Genomic DNA, 20,345 nt, shown 5'->3' with positions numbered 1-20,345 from the left:
TTGACTTTTTGTAACTTGCTTAGTAGCACTCCACTCCACTCCCCACAATAACTTTTTGTAAATAGAAATCTTCTCTAATGCACATAGCAAGGTATAATATGTAATAAAGGATTTTTATTTTTAAAGGTCTCTTTCCTTTAACGAGCCTCGTTAAAGGATAGTTATTATCGTTCTCTTTCCTTTAACGAGCCTCGTTAAAGAATAGATATTACCGTTCTCTTTCTTAATTCGCAAATAACAAATAATGCTGCTGAGGGGTTTCATTCTGCGATAAAGCGTTCGGCGGGTGGAGCTCATTTGAATATCCGGAGGTTAATCAAAACTCTGAAGGAAGAGGAAGGGTTCATAATAGGAAAAAAGGCTCAAATTCTTTGGGGAGATCAGTCGACTTCATGTACGCGATATAAGAAAATAACTGAACGCCTCAAAAGATTGGTCGTTCAATATGATTCTACAACAAAAATTGATTTCTTGAGGAATGTTGCTTACAATTTACATCAATTTTAAGTAATTTTGGGAATTTTAAGTAATTAGTAAACTCTTAGATTTTTTAACTGCATTTTTAGATTTTTTAACTGCATTTTTCAACTTGCATTTTACTTGCATTTTATCAATTACTTGCATTTTAGCAATTAAATTCACTTGCTGTATTGTACTTGCATTTTATCAATTAAATGGTTTTATACGGAGTTAATTTGTAATTGGATAATTGGACGAAGTGACGTTGGACCAAAAGACGGGCGGACAAAAAGACGTTGGACCAAAAGACGTGGACGAAGTGTCGTTGGACGAAGTGACGTCGGACGAAAAGACGCGACACGGCAAATCTAGAATCGGAAACAGGAGTGGCTGTGGTGAGACATCAGATGCAATCATTCCAGAGGTAGGCAATTAAAAAATTACTCTGGGAACCCAGTCCGATTCAGTATCAGGAAGACTGTTCATTTAGCAGCAAGTGCTTGCTGCCTTCGCAATGTGGCCATTGCTAGGAGGCAGAAGGAGTGACAGCTGAATCAGGGCGATCCCTTCAGTCTGAGGGGAGCAGCTGGCATTGCAGCAAAAATGGTGGAGATATTTGTCTCCATGAACAGGTTGCAATAGCATGCCTTTTGTTTACCTGAGCACTGCAACATAATGCTGGCAACATTATAAAAGGCCTCACATAGTTTGCGGCTTGGCCCCCCAACTCTGTAGCTGCCTCAGCTCCACGTCCAGTCTTTTAATACAGTGGGGGTCCCATGTGCAGTTGTAAAGATTTCAAACCATTTCTACCATAGAAGCTAATTGCCCTATTAAGTGCCCTAATTGGTTACCTGCCGTGACCAGTCAGGTAGCTTTCGCTGCTGAGAGCCTGCCTCTGGGTAAAGAGCATGGAATATGTTGCAGAGACAGCTCAATGGGGTGGCGATTAAATTGTGCTAGCCACTGGCACCAATCTCACAACTGCCTCCAAAGCTGTCTGTGCGGTGCTGGGAAAATTCACCCTAATGGCTCCGAGTGGATAGATTTGATTTTCTGTGAATTTATCTGTGACCGGATTTGCTTAGATTAACGTTGGCTGGCAATTGCTGTCTCAAAGCCTCATCTAAATCTAGAATCTCAGTGCAAGTTCTTGTCTCTCCCTTTCGAACACAACATTGAACTCAATCAGATAATGATCGCTATTAGATCAAATTTAGCATACCATTAGGTTAAGTTTGGTGTATCATTCAATCATTCATTATCAAATTTAATTGCTTTGGAGAAAATATATTTTTTAATGTTGCATCTTTTAGGATGTGGATTATTTTGCTGTAAAAGACAAGAAACGAGTGAGCCATTGGGAATAATAAGGCACTACCTGGACACACAGAATGGCTACATAAAAGGGTTGAAACATCGGATGGGAAAGTGCTGGCATTCTGAGAACCCTCAGTAGAGATTTAAAGTGGAACGAGGCTGCCAACAAACTACAACTATAAATAAGTTTTAAAAATGAGTTAGAATGTTTTTTTTAAATCTACGCTATAAAAAGTTTAGAACTTTGACTTCAATCAGTGGGGGGGGGGTGTTTTTGAAAGTTTAGACTTGTAGCCATCTGGGATGGCCACTTCCAACTAAGTACAGAGAAACTCGCAAAGCCAAGTGGGCAAAATGGACAAGCCAAGACTCAGGCAGGCCCAGAGCCTGAAATGCATATTTGTCAGCAAAAAGTCCAGACGGTATCGGAACTCCGTCCAAATAGCATTTTAATGGGGCCGATTAGCATTTGATGGCCCATCTTCACCAAGACAAAGGACTGGTACTCGAACAAATATCCTAGACATTTCGGCGGCACTCCTTGTTCAGAGGACGCATAAACAACGGGGTCAGTGACCGCTTGGGACACGCCCAGCCATCGAGATCCCCATCCACATATTGGCTAAGGAATTGAACGGAGTGATCAGGCATCACCCAATTAGTAAGGACCGCCCAAAAGGGTGCGAAAACCCCCGAGTATAAAAAGAAGAGTTTGCCATATGTTCGCTCTCTCTTGGCCTTGGTACCCCGGTCATGGTCATCGCCAATTGCAGCAACACCAGAAGCAAGTCCAAGTTCAACGCCCGCTACCAGACGGATGAGCCCAGCTGAGCAGCAGTTACTCCTTTGAACCCAAGAAATCCAGAATTGAACAGCGGCCACTGTTTTCTGATCTAAGCCGGGTGCCCGAAGTTAAGTGCAGGGTGTCTTAGTTGATAGGTGTAGTTAACTAGTAGTGTTTATGTTGCATGAAAAATGAAAATGAAATGAAAATCGCTTATTGTCACGAGTAGGCTTCAATGAAGTTACTGTGAAAAGCCCCTAGTCGCCACATTCCGGCGCCTGTCCGGGGTGGCTGGTACGGGCATGACTAATTGTGTGTAAATAAAGTACCCTTGACCTTGAACTAACTAACAGGTGTTTGGTTCTTTGATCGACAGCCGGTTGAAACTTTTGGTGGTATCATTTGATACCTGGCGACTCTAAGCATTCGGACATAGATAACATAAAAAGGGCAAATTCACTGATTGCCATAATTGGAACAGAGCCACAGAAAAGACCAAGTAGAAAAGAAACAGCAACACTGTGGTGTACAGTAAGTCAGTGAGCTTTACAAAGACGAGTACAAAATTCTAAGTGGGAGAAAGCTTAGTTGGTTATGAGCAATGCAGGGACTTCTGGAAATACTTATATGTTGAAATAAATGAGTAAGCAAGGAAAACTAAGAGAAAGCCTGTAAAAAACTTAAATAAAAAAGGGTGGGCTCCACTCAGCTGCATTACGTTGTACCATACAGTAGCAGGACATATTTATTTCCTTGTGATGTCTTGTGAACTATGTTTATAGTTTTTCTATTCATAACTTGCAGAAATACCAATTAAAATAAGGCCTTTCTCCAAAAAGAAAGTCAAAACGTTTATACATTAACATGTGAAGACAATACTCACCCACTTAATTGTGACCAAATCAGAGCATGTAAATGAGTTACTATCTCTACTCTCAACACAAGTAATTAAAGAGCTCAAGGTGGAGAGTATTATAACTTACATTCAAAATTTGACTCGGTTGCAAGCATAAACTACACACAATATCTAAAGTCTAGCTTTGTGGATAATTTAGACCAGAATTTTCTGCCAAAATAACAAGTTTAATGTTCATGATTTTATTAATGTGTAAATCATATTGCCACTTGTGGAGTTACCCCCTGAATTGTGAATCACCATAATTTGCTGGTTCCATCATTCATCAAGGTTCCTGATGCATGGTTGGCAATGGAATCATCTCAAACTTCCAGAAACATGCAAGGCAAATGATTTTTGAGCTGAAGGGTAAGGGAAGATGGACCAATGTTTAAGCTAGGTTGAAATAACGAAAGAGGTTGACGAATAGGATGATGGTCTTACAGTCCTGTGGAATGCTTCAGCAAAGTAGTTCATGAGATTATCATCTTGACCACATCTTTTAACGTGTGAATTTTTAAAAATCGTCTTACCGTTTACTGTCACTTTAGCACAGCAAGATATTCTTCCACATGTGTTCTCTGCTACACAGGTGTAAATAGCATCATCTTCTGGCAAAGCATCTTGTATGGACAGTTTTGCGACATTATTTTCAAATGAGCAGTGAGCATACTGAATGGGTTTATCTGTGTATTAAACAGAGAGACATTAAAGCCATAATACACATTATCTTTGAATAAAGCCATGCAGGTGTCTCATTGAACTATAATCCTATCCCATACATATGGTGTTTCACCAGCCCCATTCTCCTCCTTTGGCAGTTAGAGACATTCTGCTTCCCGAGCATCCTAGTCCTGCTGGGTATTTCAACACACTTTCTTAGGATATGGTGCCCCATTAAACTGTTTACAAGGTGAGAGAGAGAGAGAGAGAGACTCCTTCCCGTCTCTCTCTACGCTTGTGCATTGTTCTCTCGTTGAACATTTCCCAGCACCCTTCAGGTTGTATTATCTCTGGCTGTCTGCATTAGATTAATGAGGCAGGCCTGTGCTGGATGGCTTTGATCTCTCTCCTGAGCTGTTTGTCTATAATCCCCTCTGTTTATAAAACATTCCCTACTGAAACACTGAATGGCTTGGCTGAGTAAGCTCCCACCACCAGGAACCCAGCATAATTAAAATAGTCCAGTCAATCGCTAGCCGCAGCTAGCAGCACGGAAACAAGAGCAGGCCATTCAACCCCTCAAACCTGTTCTACCACTCAAATGGATTCTAGTAGATGAGCACCTTGATTCCATTTACTGCCTCAGTTCCATAATCCTTAAAACCTTTGCAGATTAAAAGAATGTTCTGTTTTGAAATGTTCAACTGACTTAGCTTCAACAGCTTTTAGTAGGAGGGAATTGCAGATTTCCACTAAGCTTTGCGTGAAGAGATGCTTCCTGACATCAACCCCTAACAGCCTCCCTGTAATTTTAATATTATGTACCTTTGTTCTGGACTCTCCCACCAGAGAGAAAAAAAGTATCTCTCTATTTTTACAAAGTGTTAGTCCAGCTACCCTATCAAATCCTTTGATCATTCATCCTGAATCTTCTATACTCAATGGACTAAAAGCTGAGATGATGCATCCTGTCCTCAAAATTTTCACCATTAACTGTGTCACTTTAATTTAATGTTGTCAGCATGAGGAGCTTTAGTGGGTGGCTGGAAGAGCATAAATTTTCATGGAGGGCGTGAGGGGCCATGGGGTGGGTGGAAGGGCAGAGTTGCCATGGGAGCACGACAAGGCCCTTTTGAAATTGCCTTTTAAAACATCCACCATATACAATAGGGTTCATCAGTCTTCTAAGGTGCCGTGAACCGTGACTCTTTGAAAATCTGGCCTGGCTGCATGAAAGTTGGGAAGGAGTAGAACATGCCTATTCTCACAACCCAGCCGGCCAGCTCAGGAGTTCCAGGTGCGAGCTTTTGATAGAAACGAGCCCAAAACCTTTGAAGACATTTCCAAAAATTAGACAACCTAGGAATGGAGTCAAGAATTCGGGAAATGGGACCTGCCTGTCAGTTTTAAAAGGCTGTTGAGTCATCCCAACTCAGTGAAAAACCAGGCTCACGTCTGGATAGCTGTGTAGCCTTGGTCTCTTTATTTGAAAAGGATATTGTATCCTGAGAAGCAGTTCAGAGAAGATTCACACAACTCTTTCCTGGGATGAAGGGCTTATAGAGCCCTAGAAACATTACTGCACTGAAATAAGCCATTCAGCCCATCATGTTTGCGTTGGTCAAAAAAAGAAACTAGCCACTCATTTTAATTCTCCTTTGCAGCGCTTGGTCTGTAGCCTTCAGATCCGAGGAGGACTTACAATGAAATGCACAGCACTGCAGCGCAAGGCTCAACCTTCAGCAAGGTGAGAAGGAGGTGCTGGCCAATGACTTATGAGGGGAGCAGCGGGGAAACTCGCATTGTATAAGGGGCCTATGACAATTGTATAAGCGGCCTGAGTGGGGAACCTGTGGCACATAGTTCCGTTTTGTACACAGGGCAGCTCGATTTGCCAAAACTCCCCAGTTCAGGGCACTTCTGGCCCAATCGTGCACACAGAATGCCAGCTTAGCATCTTGGCTATGCCAACCTGGCATAGGGTGCCCAGGTAGCACCGGCAGTGCCAGGGCACCACCCTGCGCAAAGGGCATGCTAGGGGCATCCAATCACCTGGGAGACCCCCACAAGTGCCCCTCCATCTGGTCCCTGTTTGTGTAGACCAGTGCTGAATGGCGCTCACTTAAGGTCTCCGAGGCAAAGGGGATGAATCCCAAAGCCTCAGGTACCTCGGAAATTTGCATATTAGAGAAGCCTTGCTCTAATATGCAGATTTGCCAACAAGTGATCCCACCCATTGTGGGTGGGATTTACATCGCAACGTCTCGTGAGATTGCATTGGATTTCGCGAGGCATTGTGAGCTGGGTAGACCCCGCTCCCTGGGTCTTCCAGTTTTTATGGTCCACGTTACACCACGTTGAGCTTCATTTTGGGCACAATGTGCCCATTGGATCATGCCTCATATAATTTTTTTACCATCTTATCCGCCTGCCACGCCACCTTCAGGGACCTGTGGACATGCACTCCAAGGTCTCTCACTTCCTCAACCCCTCTCTATATGCTCCCATTTATTACGTTTTCCCTAGCTTTTTCTACCCTTCACAAATGCACTTTCTCACACTTCTCTCGATTGAATTCCTTTCCATACAATCAACCACATCATTTATATAATTTTGGAGACAATAGCAATCCTCTTAACTATCAACTACACAGGCAATTTTTGTGTCCTTTGCAAATTTCCCAATTATGTCTCTCACATTTAAGTACAAATCATTAATTATATACATGAGACAGCAAGGACCCCTAAATGACCTTCTTATGGACTGACCTGATTAATATTACACTCCTGTATGCTTCACCCGATGTCGGTGTTCATGTGTTTACACTGTGTACCTTGTGTTGCCCTATTATGTATTTTCTTTTTATTTTATTTTCATGGACTAAATGATCTGTTTGAGCTGCTCGCAGAAAAATACTTTTCTCTGTACCTCGGTACACGTGACAATAAACAAACCCAATCCAAGATGTGCAGGTTAGGTGGATTGGCCTTGCCAAATTGCCCCTCCGTGTACAAAGGTTAAGCGGGGTTACGGGGATAGGTCGGGGGAGTGGGCCTGGGTCAGTGCAGACTTGATGGGCTTACTGGCCTCCTTCTGCACTGTAATGATTTTATAACTTTCATTAAATCATCTGGAATGCCCCAGAAATCGGTGCCTGAATATTAATGGCATTAGTTTCCAATTATGTCCTCATGTTTTTGCAATATCTGTCACATGCTTTGAACTGGGAAATCATTTTGCCAGAAGTACTGCCTTGATTCCTTCATTTTCCTTTTTGCTGACCTCTGCTACTGCCCATTCTGCGCCACTGCTAGAATTGAATTTTAACACTTCCATCTTTAAAATGATCATTGCATTGTGCTCGCATTGTGTGGTTGCAATATATTTTTGCATTCTTGTTTGTATCTGAAAACAGGGCCATCTGCTACTTGTTATGTCTGCCTGCCCTGTAAGAGTTCAACCAATCCATCCAAGTGAACTGCTGTGAACTATAAAAATATTCTTGCACTGAATAGCGGATCTGTCCAATTTACTTTTGGCAAGCTCTATTGTTAAGAATAAACTGTTTCATGTGACCTGAACTTGGGAAAAGCTTCCTGGTAGTGACTAAAGAAATGGAATTTAAGGAACTATAAAGCAGGTCAAAGTTTAAAATTATTTCTGAAAATAAATATCAGAACATAACTTTATTTGTAGAGTAAGGTCAGTCTGTCAATTATATAGGCCCTGAAAATCCCTTTTCTGGGTCATCTGCATTTTTATCCCTGGTATGGCAAACAATCACACTGCTCTGAGACAAATGAAGTTAGGGCCAACTAAATATGAGATTACCTTCATATTGCTTTGAACGAAGAGTAAATTTAAAAAATAACACTGGACATATTCTACAAGAAGTACAACTAAAGTCCAAAGATGTGCAGGTTAGGTGGATTGGCCATGATAAATTGCCCTTAGTGTCCAAAATTGCCCTTAGTGTTGGGTGGGGTTACTGGGTTATGGGGATAGGGTGGAGGTGTTGACCTTGGGTAGGGTGCTCTTTCCAGGAGCCGGTGCAGACTCGATGGGCTGAATGGCCTCCTTCTGCACTGTAAATTGCGTGTGTAAACCATAGGAGGGACAGTTTTTGAGCACAGAACAGATGTATTTATATTAGTATAAAACACAAAGGGCCAGATTATTCTGTACTAGTGATGGCTCGACTGTCAGCGCTCACCTTTATAACTGGGTAAAACTGGCAACAACCTTGGCCACTCCACATACACAGTCAAATGTGAATGGTCGGGCAGGCTCAAGAGATTAAATGGCTTATTCCTGCTGCTGTGTTTCTACAAAATAAATTCACATCACAAGTCCACCAATCACCAAGTCCTCTATAAATATTCACAGGAAGTAAAAAAAACAATATCTCCAACTCCTTCGACAATCAAGGTTTCACAATTAGCCCAGTCAACAATAGGGCAGAATGTTTTGAAAAATTACAAAGTGTCATATTTGGCGAGAAAAATGGTGTAATTAACGTGAAAAACATTGTGCCTGAGGCGTGAAGCGTCTGATTCACCTGTTCCAAGGGCCATTTGAGCACTTCAATGAAAGGCTTGCTCCATTTCAAAGGCTTCACAATACTTACAGTCATTCAAGCCAGGGGATGGTAGCGAGGAAACCAGTTCCTAGATTTACAGAGATGTGGAGATGCCGGCGTTGGACTGTGGTGAGCACAATAAGAAGTCTTAAAACACCAGGTTAAAGTCCAACAGGTTTGTTTCAAACACTAGCTTTCGGAGCACTGCTCCTTCCTCAGGTGAATGAAGTGGTATGTTCCAGAAACATATATATATAGACAAATTCAAAGATGCCAGACAATGCTGAGAATGCAGCTCTACAGCAGACGATGCAACCTGGAAACCAAGATAGAGGCCATATTCTCAACTTGCACTCAGGACGCAGCAGACCAGCTGCGGAACATCACCAAACAGATGAGACAGTGATACTATGCCACCTATATGCACACCAAGAACAGGAAGCTTGAGAAACTCAGCATAACCACCACCAGCAACCAAGCCTCCCCCAGTACCACAGTAGAGAACAATACAGGGAAATCTATTGTCAACATGTCGGACTACACCCTTCAACCAGACAAAATCAAAGTCCTCAGCAGAGGGCTCAGTTTCTACACCACCACCAAAATGGACCCCATCAGTCTCGTGGCAGACACGGAGGAATTCATCAGGCGAATGAGGCTCTGGGAATTCTTCCAGAGACCCCAAGAGGCTGACAGCGAACCCAAGGAGACCACCAATGAACCGGAACAGCAGACCGAGAGATCTGCTGTACGGCAACCGAAGAGGAAAGAGTCGAATTGGACTCCTCCGGAAGGCCGCTTCCCTGGACTCGACATGTATGCTCAACCCGTCAGGAGTCGTGTCAATGCCAGATTCATCAGTCGCATTCACAAGACAGCCCCGAACGTCACTCAAGCACAACGCAATACCATCCGCGCTCTCAAGACCAACCGCAACATCGTCATCAAACCAGCAGACAAAGGAGGGGCCACCGTCATACTGAACAGAACGGACTACTGCAAAGAAGTATACCGACAACTCAACAACCAGGAACACTACAGACAGTTACCCGCAGATCCAACCAAGGAACACATCCGCCAACTCAACAGACTGATCAAGACCTTGGATCCAGACCTTCAGAGCACACTACGTGCTCTCATCCCATGCATTGGGGATCTCTACTGCCTCCCGCAAATATACAAGGCCAACGCACCAGGGCGTCCTATCGTTTGAGGCAATGGGACCCTATGCGAGCACTTTCCAGGAGACTCATCCGGAGTGAGACTCATACAGAGTGGAGGATTGAAACTTGGTAATTTGGTGCAGTGAGGTAAATCAGCAAAGGTAAGTGGAAAATCTAATTCTGCTGTTTTTCAGTTAAAAGTGCAGTGTGGAGCTTAGTGTCTGATTGGTTGAAGCTGCCCCCACCCTAATTGCTGAGAGGCAGTTATCTGGCAATCACCTGAGGCCTGTTGAGGCCTGTTTAGGGGCACATTGTATTCTTCTCTTTGAAGTTAAGGTATTTTTTTGAGTCATCGGTTAGCTGAGGTCTGTATAAAAGACAGAGAGACTGCGCACACAGTAAGCGAGCACTTTCCAGGAGACTCATCCGGAGTGAAACTCATACAGAGTGGAGGATTGAAACTTGGTAATTTGGTGCAGTGAGGTAATTCGGTGCAGAGTGTGAGGAGGTGCTCTTTAACCCTGGTAAGTGACTGGTAAGTAGTCTCTCTTTTTCTTTTCATTGTCTAATTTATTTATTTTATTTTAAAATTGTAGTTGTTGAAGTTTACCAAGGGTTTAAGACATGGCAGGAGATCCCAGACCCGTGTCATGCTCCTCGTGTGCGATGTGGGAGCTCAGGGACACGTCCACTGTCCCTGGCTCCTTCACGTGCAAGAAGTGTGTTCAGTTGCAGCTCTTGTTAGACCGCTTGACGGCTCTGGAGCTGCGGATGGACTCACTTTGGAGCATCCGCGATGCTGAGGAGGTCGTGGATAGCACGTTTAGCGAGTTGGTCACACCGCAGGTGAAGGTTACTGAGGGAGATAGAAAATGGGTGACCAAAAGAAAGAGCAAGAGTAGGAAGGCAGTGCAGGTGTCCCCTGCGGTCATCTCCCTGCAAAACAGATATACCGCTTTGGATACTGTTGAGGAAGATGGCTCACCAGGGGAAGGCAGCAGCAGCCAGGTTCATGGCACCGTGGCTGGCTCTGCTGCACAGCAGGGCAGGAAGAAAAATGGCAGGGCTATAGTGATAGGGGACTCGATCGTAAGGGGAATAGACAGGCGGTTCTGTGGACGCAATCGAGACTCCAGGATGGTATGTTGCCTCCCTGGTGCAAGGGTCAAGGATGTCTCGGAGCGGCTGCAGGACATTCTGGGGGGGAGGAGGGTGAACAGCCAGCTGTCGTGGTGCACATAGGCACCAACGATATAGGTAAAAAACGGGATGAGGTCCTACAAGCGGAATTCAGGGAGTTAGGAGTTAAACTAAAAAGTAGGACCTCAAAGGTAGTAATCTCAGGATTGCTACCAGTGCCACGAGCTGGTCAGAGTAGGAATGTCAGGATAGATAGGATGAATGCGTGGCTCGAGAGATGGTGCAAGAGGGAGGGATTCAAATTCCTGGGGCATTGGGACCGGTTCTGGGGGAGGTGGGACCAGTACAAACTGGACGGTCTGCACTTGGGCAGGACTGGAACCGATGTCCTAGGGGGGGTGTTTTCTAGAGCTGTTGGGGAGGGTTTAAACTAATGTGTCAGGGGGATGGGAACCGATGCAGGAAGTTGGAAGGTAGTAAAACAGGGACAGAAGCAAAAGGAAGTAAGGGGAAAAGTGCAAGGCAGAGAAGACATAGTCAGAAATCCATAAGGGCGACAGTACAAGGTACAGTGACTGAGGGGAGCACAGTGAATAGGCCCAGTAATAACAAAAGGAATAAAACTGGAGATGTTAAGATTCAAAACAGAGGTAAAAAAACCAACATAAGTGTACTTTACCTGAATGCTCGTAGTATTCGGAATAAAGTAAATGAGTTGGTGGCACAAATCATCGTAAATGACTATGATTTAGTGGCCATTACTGAAACATGGTTAAAGGATGGTCACGACTGGGAGTTAAATATCCGAGGGTATCAAACTATTCGGAAGGATAGAGTGGATGGTAAGGGAATTGGTGTTGCTCTGTTATTTAAGGATGACATCCGGGCAATAGTAAGGGATGACATCGGTGCTATGGAGGATAAGGTTGAATCCATTTGGGTGGAAATCAGGAATAGTAAGGCGAAAAAGTCACTGATGGGAGTAGTCTATCGGCCACCAAATAGTAACGAGATGGTGGGGCAGGCAATAAACAAAGAAATAACTGATGCATGTAGAAATGGTACAGCAGTTATCATGGGGGATTTTAATCTACATGTCCATTGGTTTAACCAGGTCGGTCAAGGCAACCTTGAGGAGGAGTTTATAGAATGTATCCGCGATAGTTTCCTAGAACAGTATGTAATGGAACCTACGAGGGAACAAGCGGTCCTAGATCTTGTCCTGTGTAATGAGACAGGGTTGATTCATGATCTCATAGTTAGGGATCCTCTTGGAAGGAGCGATCACAATATGGTGGAATTTAAAATACAGATGGAGGGTGAGAAAGTAAAATCAAATACTAATGTTTTGTGTTTAAACAAAGGAGATTACAAGGGGATGAGAGAAGAACTAGCTAAGGTAGACTGGGAGCTAAGACTTTATGGTGGAACAGTTGAGGAACAGTGGAGAACCTTCCAAGCGATTTTTCACAGTGCTCAGCAAAGGTTTATACCAACAAAAAGGAAGGACGGTAGAAAGAGGGAAAATCAACCGTGGATATCTAAGGAAATAAGGGAGAGTATCAAATTGAAGGAAAAAGCATATAAAGTGGCAAAGATTGCTGGGAGATTAGAGGACTGGGAAATCTTTAGGGGGCAACAGAAAGCTACTAAAAAAGCTATAAAGAAGAGTAAGATAGAGTATGAGAGTAAACTTGCTCAGAATATAAAAACAGACAGTAAAAGTTTTTACAAATATATAAGACAAAAAAGAGTGGCTAAGGTAAATATTGGTCCTTTAGAGGATGAGAAGGGAGTTTTAATAATGGGAAATGAGGAAATGGCTGAGGAACTGAACAGGTTTTTTGGGTCGGTCTTCACAGTGGAAGACACAAATAACATGCCAGCGACTGATAGAAATGAGGCTATGACAGGTGGGGACCTTGAGAGGATTGTTATCACTAAGGAGGGAGTGATGGGCAAGCTAATGGGGCTAAAGGTAGACAAGTCCCCTGGCCCTGATGGAATGCATCCCAGAGTGCTAAAAGAGATGGCTAGGGAAATTGCAGATGCACTAGTGATAATTTACCAAAATTCACTAGACTCTGGGGTGGTCCCGGTGGATTGGAAATTAGCAAACGTGACGCCACTGTTTAAAAAAGGAGGTAGGAAGAAAGCAGGAAATTATAGGCCAGTGAGTTTAACTTCGGTAATAGGGAAGATGCTGGAATCTATCATCAAGGAAGAAATTGCGAGGCATCTGGATAGAAATTGTCCCATTGGGCAGACGCAGCATGGGTTCGTTAAAGGCAGGTCATGCCTAACTAATTTAGTGGAATTTTTTGAGGACATTACCAGTGCAGTAGATAACGGGGAGCCGATGGATGTGGTATATCTGGATTTCCAGAAAGCCTTTGACAAGGTGCCACACAAAAGGTTGCTGCATAAGATAAAGATGCATGGCATTAAGGGTAAAGTAGTAGCATGGATAGAGGATTGGTTAATTAATAGAAAGCAAAGAGTTGGGATAAATGGGTGTTTCTCTGGTTGGCAATCAGTAGCTAGTGGTGTCCCTCAGGGATCCGTGTTGGGCCCACAATTGTTCACAATTTACATTGATGATTTGGAGTTGGGGACCAAGGGCAATGTGTCCAAGTTTGCAGATGACACTAAGATGAGTGGTAAAGCGAAAAGTGCAGAGGATACTGGAAGTCTGCAGAGGGATTTGGATAGGTTAAGTGAATGGGCTCGGGTCTGGCAGATGGAATACAATGTTGACAAATGTGAGGTTATCCATTTTGGTAGGAATAACAGCAAACGGGATTATTATTTAAATGATAAAATATTAAAGCATGCCGCTGTTCAGAGAGACTTGGGTGTGCTAGTGCATGAGTCACAGAAGGTTGGTTTACAAGTGCAACAGGTGATTAAGAAGGCAAATGGAATTTTGTCCTTCATTGCTAGAGGGATGGAGTTTAAGACTAGGGAGGTTATGTTGCAATTGTATAAGGTGTTAGTGCGGCCACACCTGGAGTATTGTGTTCAGTTTTGGTCTCCTTACTTGAGAAAGGACGTACTGGCGCTGGAGGGTGTGCAGAGGAGATTCACTAGGTTAATCCCAGAGCTGAAGGGGTTGGATTATGAGGAGAGGTTGAGTAGACTGGGACTGTACTCGTTGGAATTTAGAAGGATGAGGGGGGATCTTATAGAAACATTTAAAATTATGAAGGGAATAGATAGGATAGATGCGGGAAGGTTGTTTCCACTGGCGGGTGACAGCAGAACTAGGGGGCATAGCCTCAAAATAAGGGGAAGTAGATTTAGGACTGAGTTTAGGAGGGACTTCTTCACCCAAAGGGTTGTGAATCTATGGAATTCCTTGCCCAGTGAAGCAGTTGAGGCTCCTTCATTACATGTTTTTAAGGTAAAGATAGATAGTTTTTTGAAGAATAAAGGGATTAAGGGTTATGGTGTTCGGGCCGGAAAGTGGAGCTGAGTCCACAAAAGATCAGCCATGATCTAATTGAATGGCGGAGCAGGCTCGAGGGGCCAGATGGCCTACTCCTGCTCCTAGTTCTTATGTTCTTATGTTCTTATGTGAGAACCTCTCTGGCTACATCGAGGGCATCTTGAAATCCATCGTACAAGGACCCAGCTTCTGTCGTGACACGACGGACTTCCTACAGAAACTTAGCACCCATGGACCAGTTGAACCACGAACATTCCTCGTCACAATGGACGTCTCGGCACTCGACACCAACATCCCCCATGATGACGGCATTGCCCCTCAGTACTCAACACCTACAACTGCCAATCTCCAGACACAATTCTGCAACTCATCCGCTTCATTCCGGATCACAACGTCCTCACCTTCGACAACAAATTCTTCATCCAGACGCACGGAACAGCCATGGGGACCAAATTCGCACCTCAATATGCCAACATCTTCATGCACAAGTTTGAACAAGACCTCCTCACATCACAGGACCTTCAACCGATGTTATACACCAGATACATCGATGACATATTTTTCCTTTGGACCCACGGCGAAGAATCACTGAAACGACTACACGATGACATCAATAAGTTCCATCCCACCATCAGACTCACCGTGGACTACTCTCCAAAATCAGTTACATTCTTGGACACACTCATCTCCATCAAGGACGGTCACCTCAGCACTTCGCTTTATCGCAAGCCCACGGATAACCTCACAATGCTCCACTTCTCCAGCTTCCACCCCAAACACATTAAAGAAGCCATCCCCTATGGACAAGCCCTCCGTATACACAGGATTTGCTCAGACGAGGAGGAGCTTAACAGACACCTACAGACGCTGAAAGATGCCCTCGTACGAACGGGATATGGCGCTCGACTCATCGATCGACAGTTCCAACGCGCCACAGCAAAAAACCGCACTGACCTCTCAGAAGACAAACATGGGACACAACCACCAGAGTACCCTTCGTCGTCCACTACTTTCCCGGGGTGGGGAAACTATGACATCTTCTTCACAGCCTTCAACACGTCATCGATTAAGATGAACATCTTTCCAAGGTCATCCCCAGACCCCCACTACTTGCCTTCACACAACCGCGCAACCTCAAACAAACCATTGTTTGCAGCAAACTACCCAGCCTCCAGAACAGCGCCACGACACCACACAACCCTGCTATGGTAATCTCTGCAAGATGTGCCAGATCATCGACATGGATACCACCATTAAACGTGAGAACACCACCACCAAGTACGCGGTACATACTCGTGCAACTCGGCCAACGTTGTCTACCTCATACGCTGCAGGAAAGGATGTCCTGAAGCGTGGTACATTGGCGAGACCATACAGACGCTGCGACAACGGATGAACGGACATCGTGCGACAATCACCGGACAGGAATGTTCCCTTCCAGTTGGGGAACGCTTCAGCAATCAAGGGCATTCAGCCTCTGATCTCCAGGTAAGCCTTCTCCAAGACGGCCTTCAGGATGCGCGACAACGCAGAATCGCCGAGCAGAAACTTCTAGCCAAGTTCCGCACACGAGTGCTGCCTCAACCAGGACCTGGGATTCATGTCGCATTACATTCACCCCCCACCATCTGGCCTGGGCTTGCAAAATCCTACCAACTGTCCTGGCTTGAGACAATTTACACCTCTTTAACCTGGGGTTACCCCTATCTCTGGATCTGTAAAGACTGAATTACCTGAAAATGCTCGCATTCTAAGCATTGTCTGGCATCTTTGAATTTGTCTATATATATGTTTCTGGAACATACCTCTTCATTCACCTGAGGAAGGAGCAGTGCGCCGAAAGCTTGTGTTTGAAACAAACATGTTGGACTTTAACCTGGTGATGTAAGACTTCTTACTAGATTTACGGAGGGGTTCCTCACCTGTTTTCTGTGGAGGAATCCAGGACATCACTGCAGACATTCCTCAGGGTAGTGCCCTGGGCCCAACCATCTTTAGCTGCTTTATCAATCACCTCCCTTCCATCATAAGGTCAGAAATGGGGATGTTTGAGGATGACTACACAATGTTCAGCACCATTCACGACTCATCCGGTAATGAAGCAGTTCATGTTCAAATGCAGCAAGACCTGGACAATATCCAGGCTTAGGCTGACAAGTGGCAAGCTATATTCGTGCCACACAAGTTCAAGACAATGACCATCTCCTACAAGACAGGATTTAACCATCACTAAATCCCACACAATCAACATCTAGTTGACATCTGGGGCTGGTTTAGCTCACAGGGCTAATCGCTGGCTTTTAAAGCAGACCAAGCAGGCCAGCAGCACGGTTCGATTCCCATACCAGCCTCCCTGGACAGGTGCCGGAATGTGGCAACTAGGGGCTTTTCACAGTAACTTAATTGAAACCCACTCGTGACAATAAGCGATTTTTATTTCATTCCATTTCAGTTCATTTCATTTCATCCTAGGGTTACCATTGATCAGAAACTGAACAGGACTAATCATATTAATACTGTGGCTACCAGTGCAGGTCAAAGGCTAGGAATCTTGCGTCGAGTAACTCACCTCCTGACCCTCCCAAAGCCTGTCCACCATCTACAAGGCACATGTCAGGAAAGTAATGGAGTACTCTCCACTTGCCTGGATCAGTGCAGCTCCAACAACACTCAAGAAGCTCGACACCATCCAGGACAAAGCAACGCACTTGATTACACCCCTTGCACAAACATTCAATGCCTCAGCCACTGACGAACAGGTAGGAATCTGCTTTGAGATAGCAGCAGCCGTGTGTACCATCTATAAGATGCACTACAATAACTCACCAAGGTTCCTTAGACATTACCTTCTACACCCATGACCACTACCTTCAAGAAGGACAAGAGCAGATACCTGGGGACCACACCACCTGGAGATTCCTTTCCAAGTCACTCACCACCCTGACTTGGAAATATATCGCAGCTCCTTCACTGTCACTGGGGCAAAATTCTGGAACTCCCTCCTAACAGCACAGTGGGTGTACCTACACCTTGGGACTGCAGCGGTTCAAGAAGGCAACTCACTACTGCCTTCTGAGGGACAACTAGAGATGGGCAATAAATGCTGGCCTAACCAGTGATGCTCACATCCCGTAAATGGATATTAAAATATAGTGGGCTATAATATACCCTAGGGCTGGCAGGAGGCCCTGCAGCAAGGTGAGCGCCATTAATCTCACTGTTACTTTGACAGCAAAACCTGTCCATTCACGTTCATCCACAACACAAAGCCTTGAGGCGTAATTTTCTAATTTTTGCACCGACTGCTGGTTGAGCGAGAAAACTGACGTGCAGTTACGCAGTCAGCTTTTTTCGCCACATTGTGCAGCACTTGGTGCAAACAAAGTAGAGGTATGACCCACACGGTAACGCTGGCAGGGTGGAGCTGGAGAAAGTCCCATCTACCTGACCCGTTAATAAAACTGTCTGGGGCTGGCATCCAACAGCCACTGAAAGTGCCTGGGACAGACAGTGGATCACATAATCATTTTTTCTCTGGTTTGGTGTTTCCAGTATTGCAGTTTGCTTCTTTCACACTTGTTTTAATTAACTTTAATCAGCAACTGCAGTAAATTGAATTTAATTAAATATAATAGGATATGACCTGCTCAGCAACAGGCAGAAATCTGCCTAGAGATAGAAGTAGCCAGTATTCAAAAAAACAGATGAGATAAGGCAGCACGGTAGCATGGTGGTTAGCATAAATGCTTCACAGCTCCAGGGTCCCAGTTTCGGTTCCCGGCTGGGTCACTGTCTGTGCGGAGCCTGCACGTCCTCCCCGTGTGTGCGTGGGTTTCCTCCGGGTGCTCCGGTTTCCTCCCACAGTCCAAAGATGTGCGGGTTAGGTGGATTGGCCATGCTAAATTACCCGTAGTGTGCTTAAAAGTAAGGTTGGGGGGGGGGGGGGGTTGTTGGGTTACGGGTATAGGGTGGATACGTGGGTTTGAGTAGAGTGATCTTTGCTCGGCACAACATCGAGGGCCGAAGGGCCTGTTCTGTGCTGTACTGTTCTATGTTCTATACATCTCTCCCAATAACAAGATTAGAAGGCAGTTTAGATAAAAATCTAGGGCGGGATTCTCCGACTCCCCGCCGGGTCAGAGAATCGCCGGGGGCCGGCGTCAATCCCGTCCCCGCCGTGTCCCGAAGTCTCCGGCACTGGAGATTCGGCGGGGGTGGGAATCGCGCCGCGCCAGCCGGCGCCCACCCCCCCCCCCCCGATTCTCTGGCCCGCGATGGGTCAAAGTCCCGCCGCTGTCATGACTCTCCCGTCGGCGTGGATCAAACCACCTACCTTACCGGCGGGACCAGGCGGGTGGGCTCCGGGGCCCTGGGGGGGGGGGTCTGGCGCCGGAGGGTGCCCCCACGGTGGCCTGGCCCGCGATCGGGGCCCACCAATTGGCGGGCGGGTCTGTGCCGTGGGGGCACTCTTTTCCTTCCGGCTTCGCCATAGTCTTCACCATGGCGGAGGCGGAAGTGCCCCCCTCCCCTGCACATGCGCGGGGATTACATCAGCAGCCGCTGACGCTCCGGCGCATGCGCGGACTTCCGCCGGCCACCAAAGTCCCTTCGGCCCCGGCTGGCGTGACGCCAAAGGCCATTCCCGCCAGCTGGTGTAGCGCCAACCACTGTGGCGCGGGCATAGCCCCTTAATGTTAGGGCTTGGCCCCTAAAGTTGCGGAGACTTCTGCACCTTTGAGGTGGCCCAACGCCGGAGTGGTTCACACCACTCCATCACGCCGGGACCCCCCGCCCCACCGGGTAGGGGAGAATCCCGGCCCAGATGTCAATAGATTATGAGTTGAAACAGTTTACCTCGATGATTGGGAAGATCAATAGGTATACATATGATAATATCTGGAGTCAAGGAATTTAATAGGAGTAGACAGCCAAATGTGCAGAAGGCGCAATCAAAGTGGAGCAAAGGTATAATCGGCCATACCTTCAGAGGCAAAGCAGGCCAGTTAACACCTCGCATACAGAAATAGAAAAGCCAGTTTCCAGCTAACAGCCACTGAGCACAGTGCAGAAAACCTTCATAAAGGCAGTTTAAGTATATTCGCTGGACCAGAACAAGACATTTTCAGGACTTTATTACCATCCCTGTATTTTGTGGTAATTATAAGGTGGTTTTAACTTCTAGATTTATTTAATTTGGATGTTGTTTGGGGAAACAGGTGACTCTTAAGGAGTTCAGGGATTGTAGATATATTTTGGAACAGGTGCTATGTTCTACATAAACTGTGCGTGTGTTTAGTAATTCATAATAATAATAATCGCTTATTGTCACAAGTAGGCTTCAATTAAGTTACTGTGAAAAGCCCCGTCACAGAGTAATCCTGTTCATGAATATTTATCTTTCCTTTGCTTTAATAAATCGTCTTTAATAATTGTTACATGATGACTCGGCTGTTTATTCTCACTGGGGTTTCACTTGTCTCCTCACACCATTCCAGAAACAAAACTATACACTCCCATGAACCAGTGTTCCAAGTTGGGATACCCTCGCAGCTAACATCAGCATGCTTTGTATCACTTTATCACCCTCTGTAAATGGGGGGGGGGGCGTAGTGGTATTGCCATTGGACTAGTAATCCAGAGACCCAGGGTAATACTCTGGGCACCTGGGTTCAAATCCCACCACGGCAGATGGTGAAGTTTGAATTTAGTAAAAATCTGGAATTAAAGTCCAATGATGACCATGAAAATATTGTTGTAAAAACCCATCTGGTTCACTAATGTCCTTTAGGGAGGGAAATCTGCCATCCTTACCTGGTCAGGCCTCCATGTGACTCCAGATCCACAGCAATGTGGTTGACTCTTACCTGCCCTCTGCAATAGCCCAGCACTCAGTT

The 20,345-nt window shown here is 45.3% G+C and overlaps 1 protein-coding gene across 3 annotated transcripts in view; it reads right to left on the bottom strand.

Annotated features, from left to right (window-relative positions):
• LOC119961939 (myosin light chain kinase, smooth muscle-like) overlaps positions 1–20,345 on the bottom strand; it is a 552,422-nt gene that overhangs the window by 223,890 nt on the left and 308,187 nt on the right. For 2 of the 3 annotated variants that reach the window (XM_038789529.1, XM_038789528.1), the window contains exon 11: positions 3,992–4,144. In XM_038789529.1, coding sequence (XP_038645457.1) covers positions 3,992–4,144 — 153 coding nt within the window. Of the gene's footprint in view, positions 1–3,991; positions 4,145–4,240; positions 4,449–20,345 lie in introns of those variants that run through there. The other variant, XM_038789530.1, reaches the window with a different exon arrangement.

This window comes from Scyliorhinus canicula, chromosome 2, assembly GCF_902713615.1.
Source record: "Scyliorhinus canicula chromosome 2, sScyCan1.1, whole genome shotgun sequence".
Lineage (NCBI taxonomy): Eukaryota > Metazoa > Chordata > Chondrichthyes > Carcharhiniformes > Scyliorhinidae > Scyliorhinus > Scyliorhinus canicula.
The sequence above is the reverse complement of the archived record's forward strand: the minus strand, read 5'-3'. Positions and strand labels throughout refer to the sequence as shown.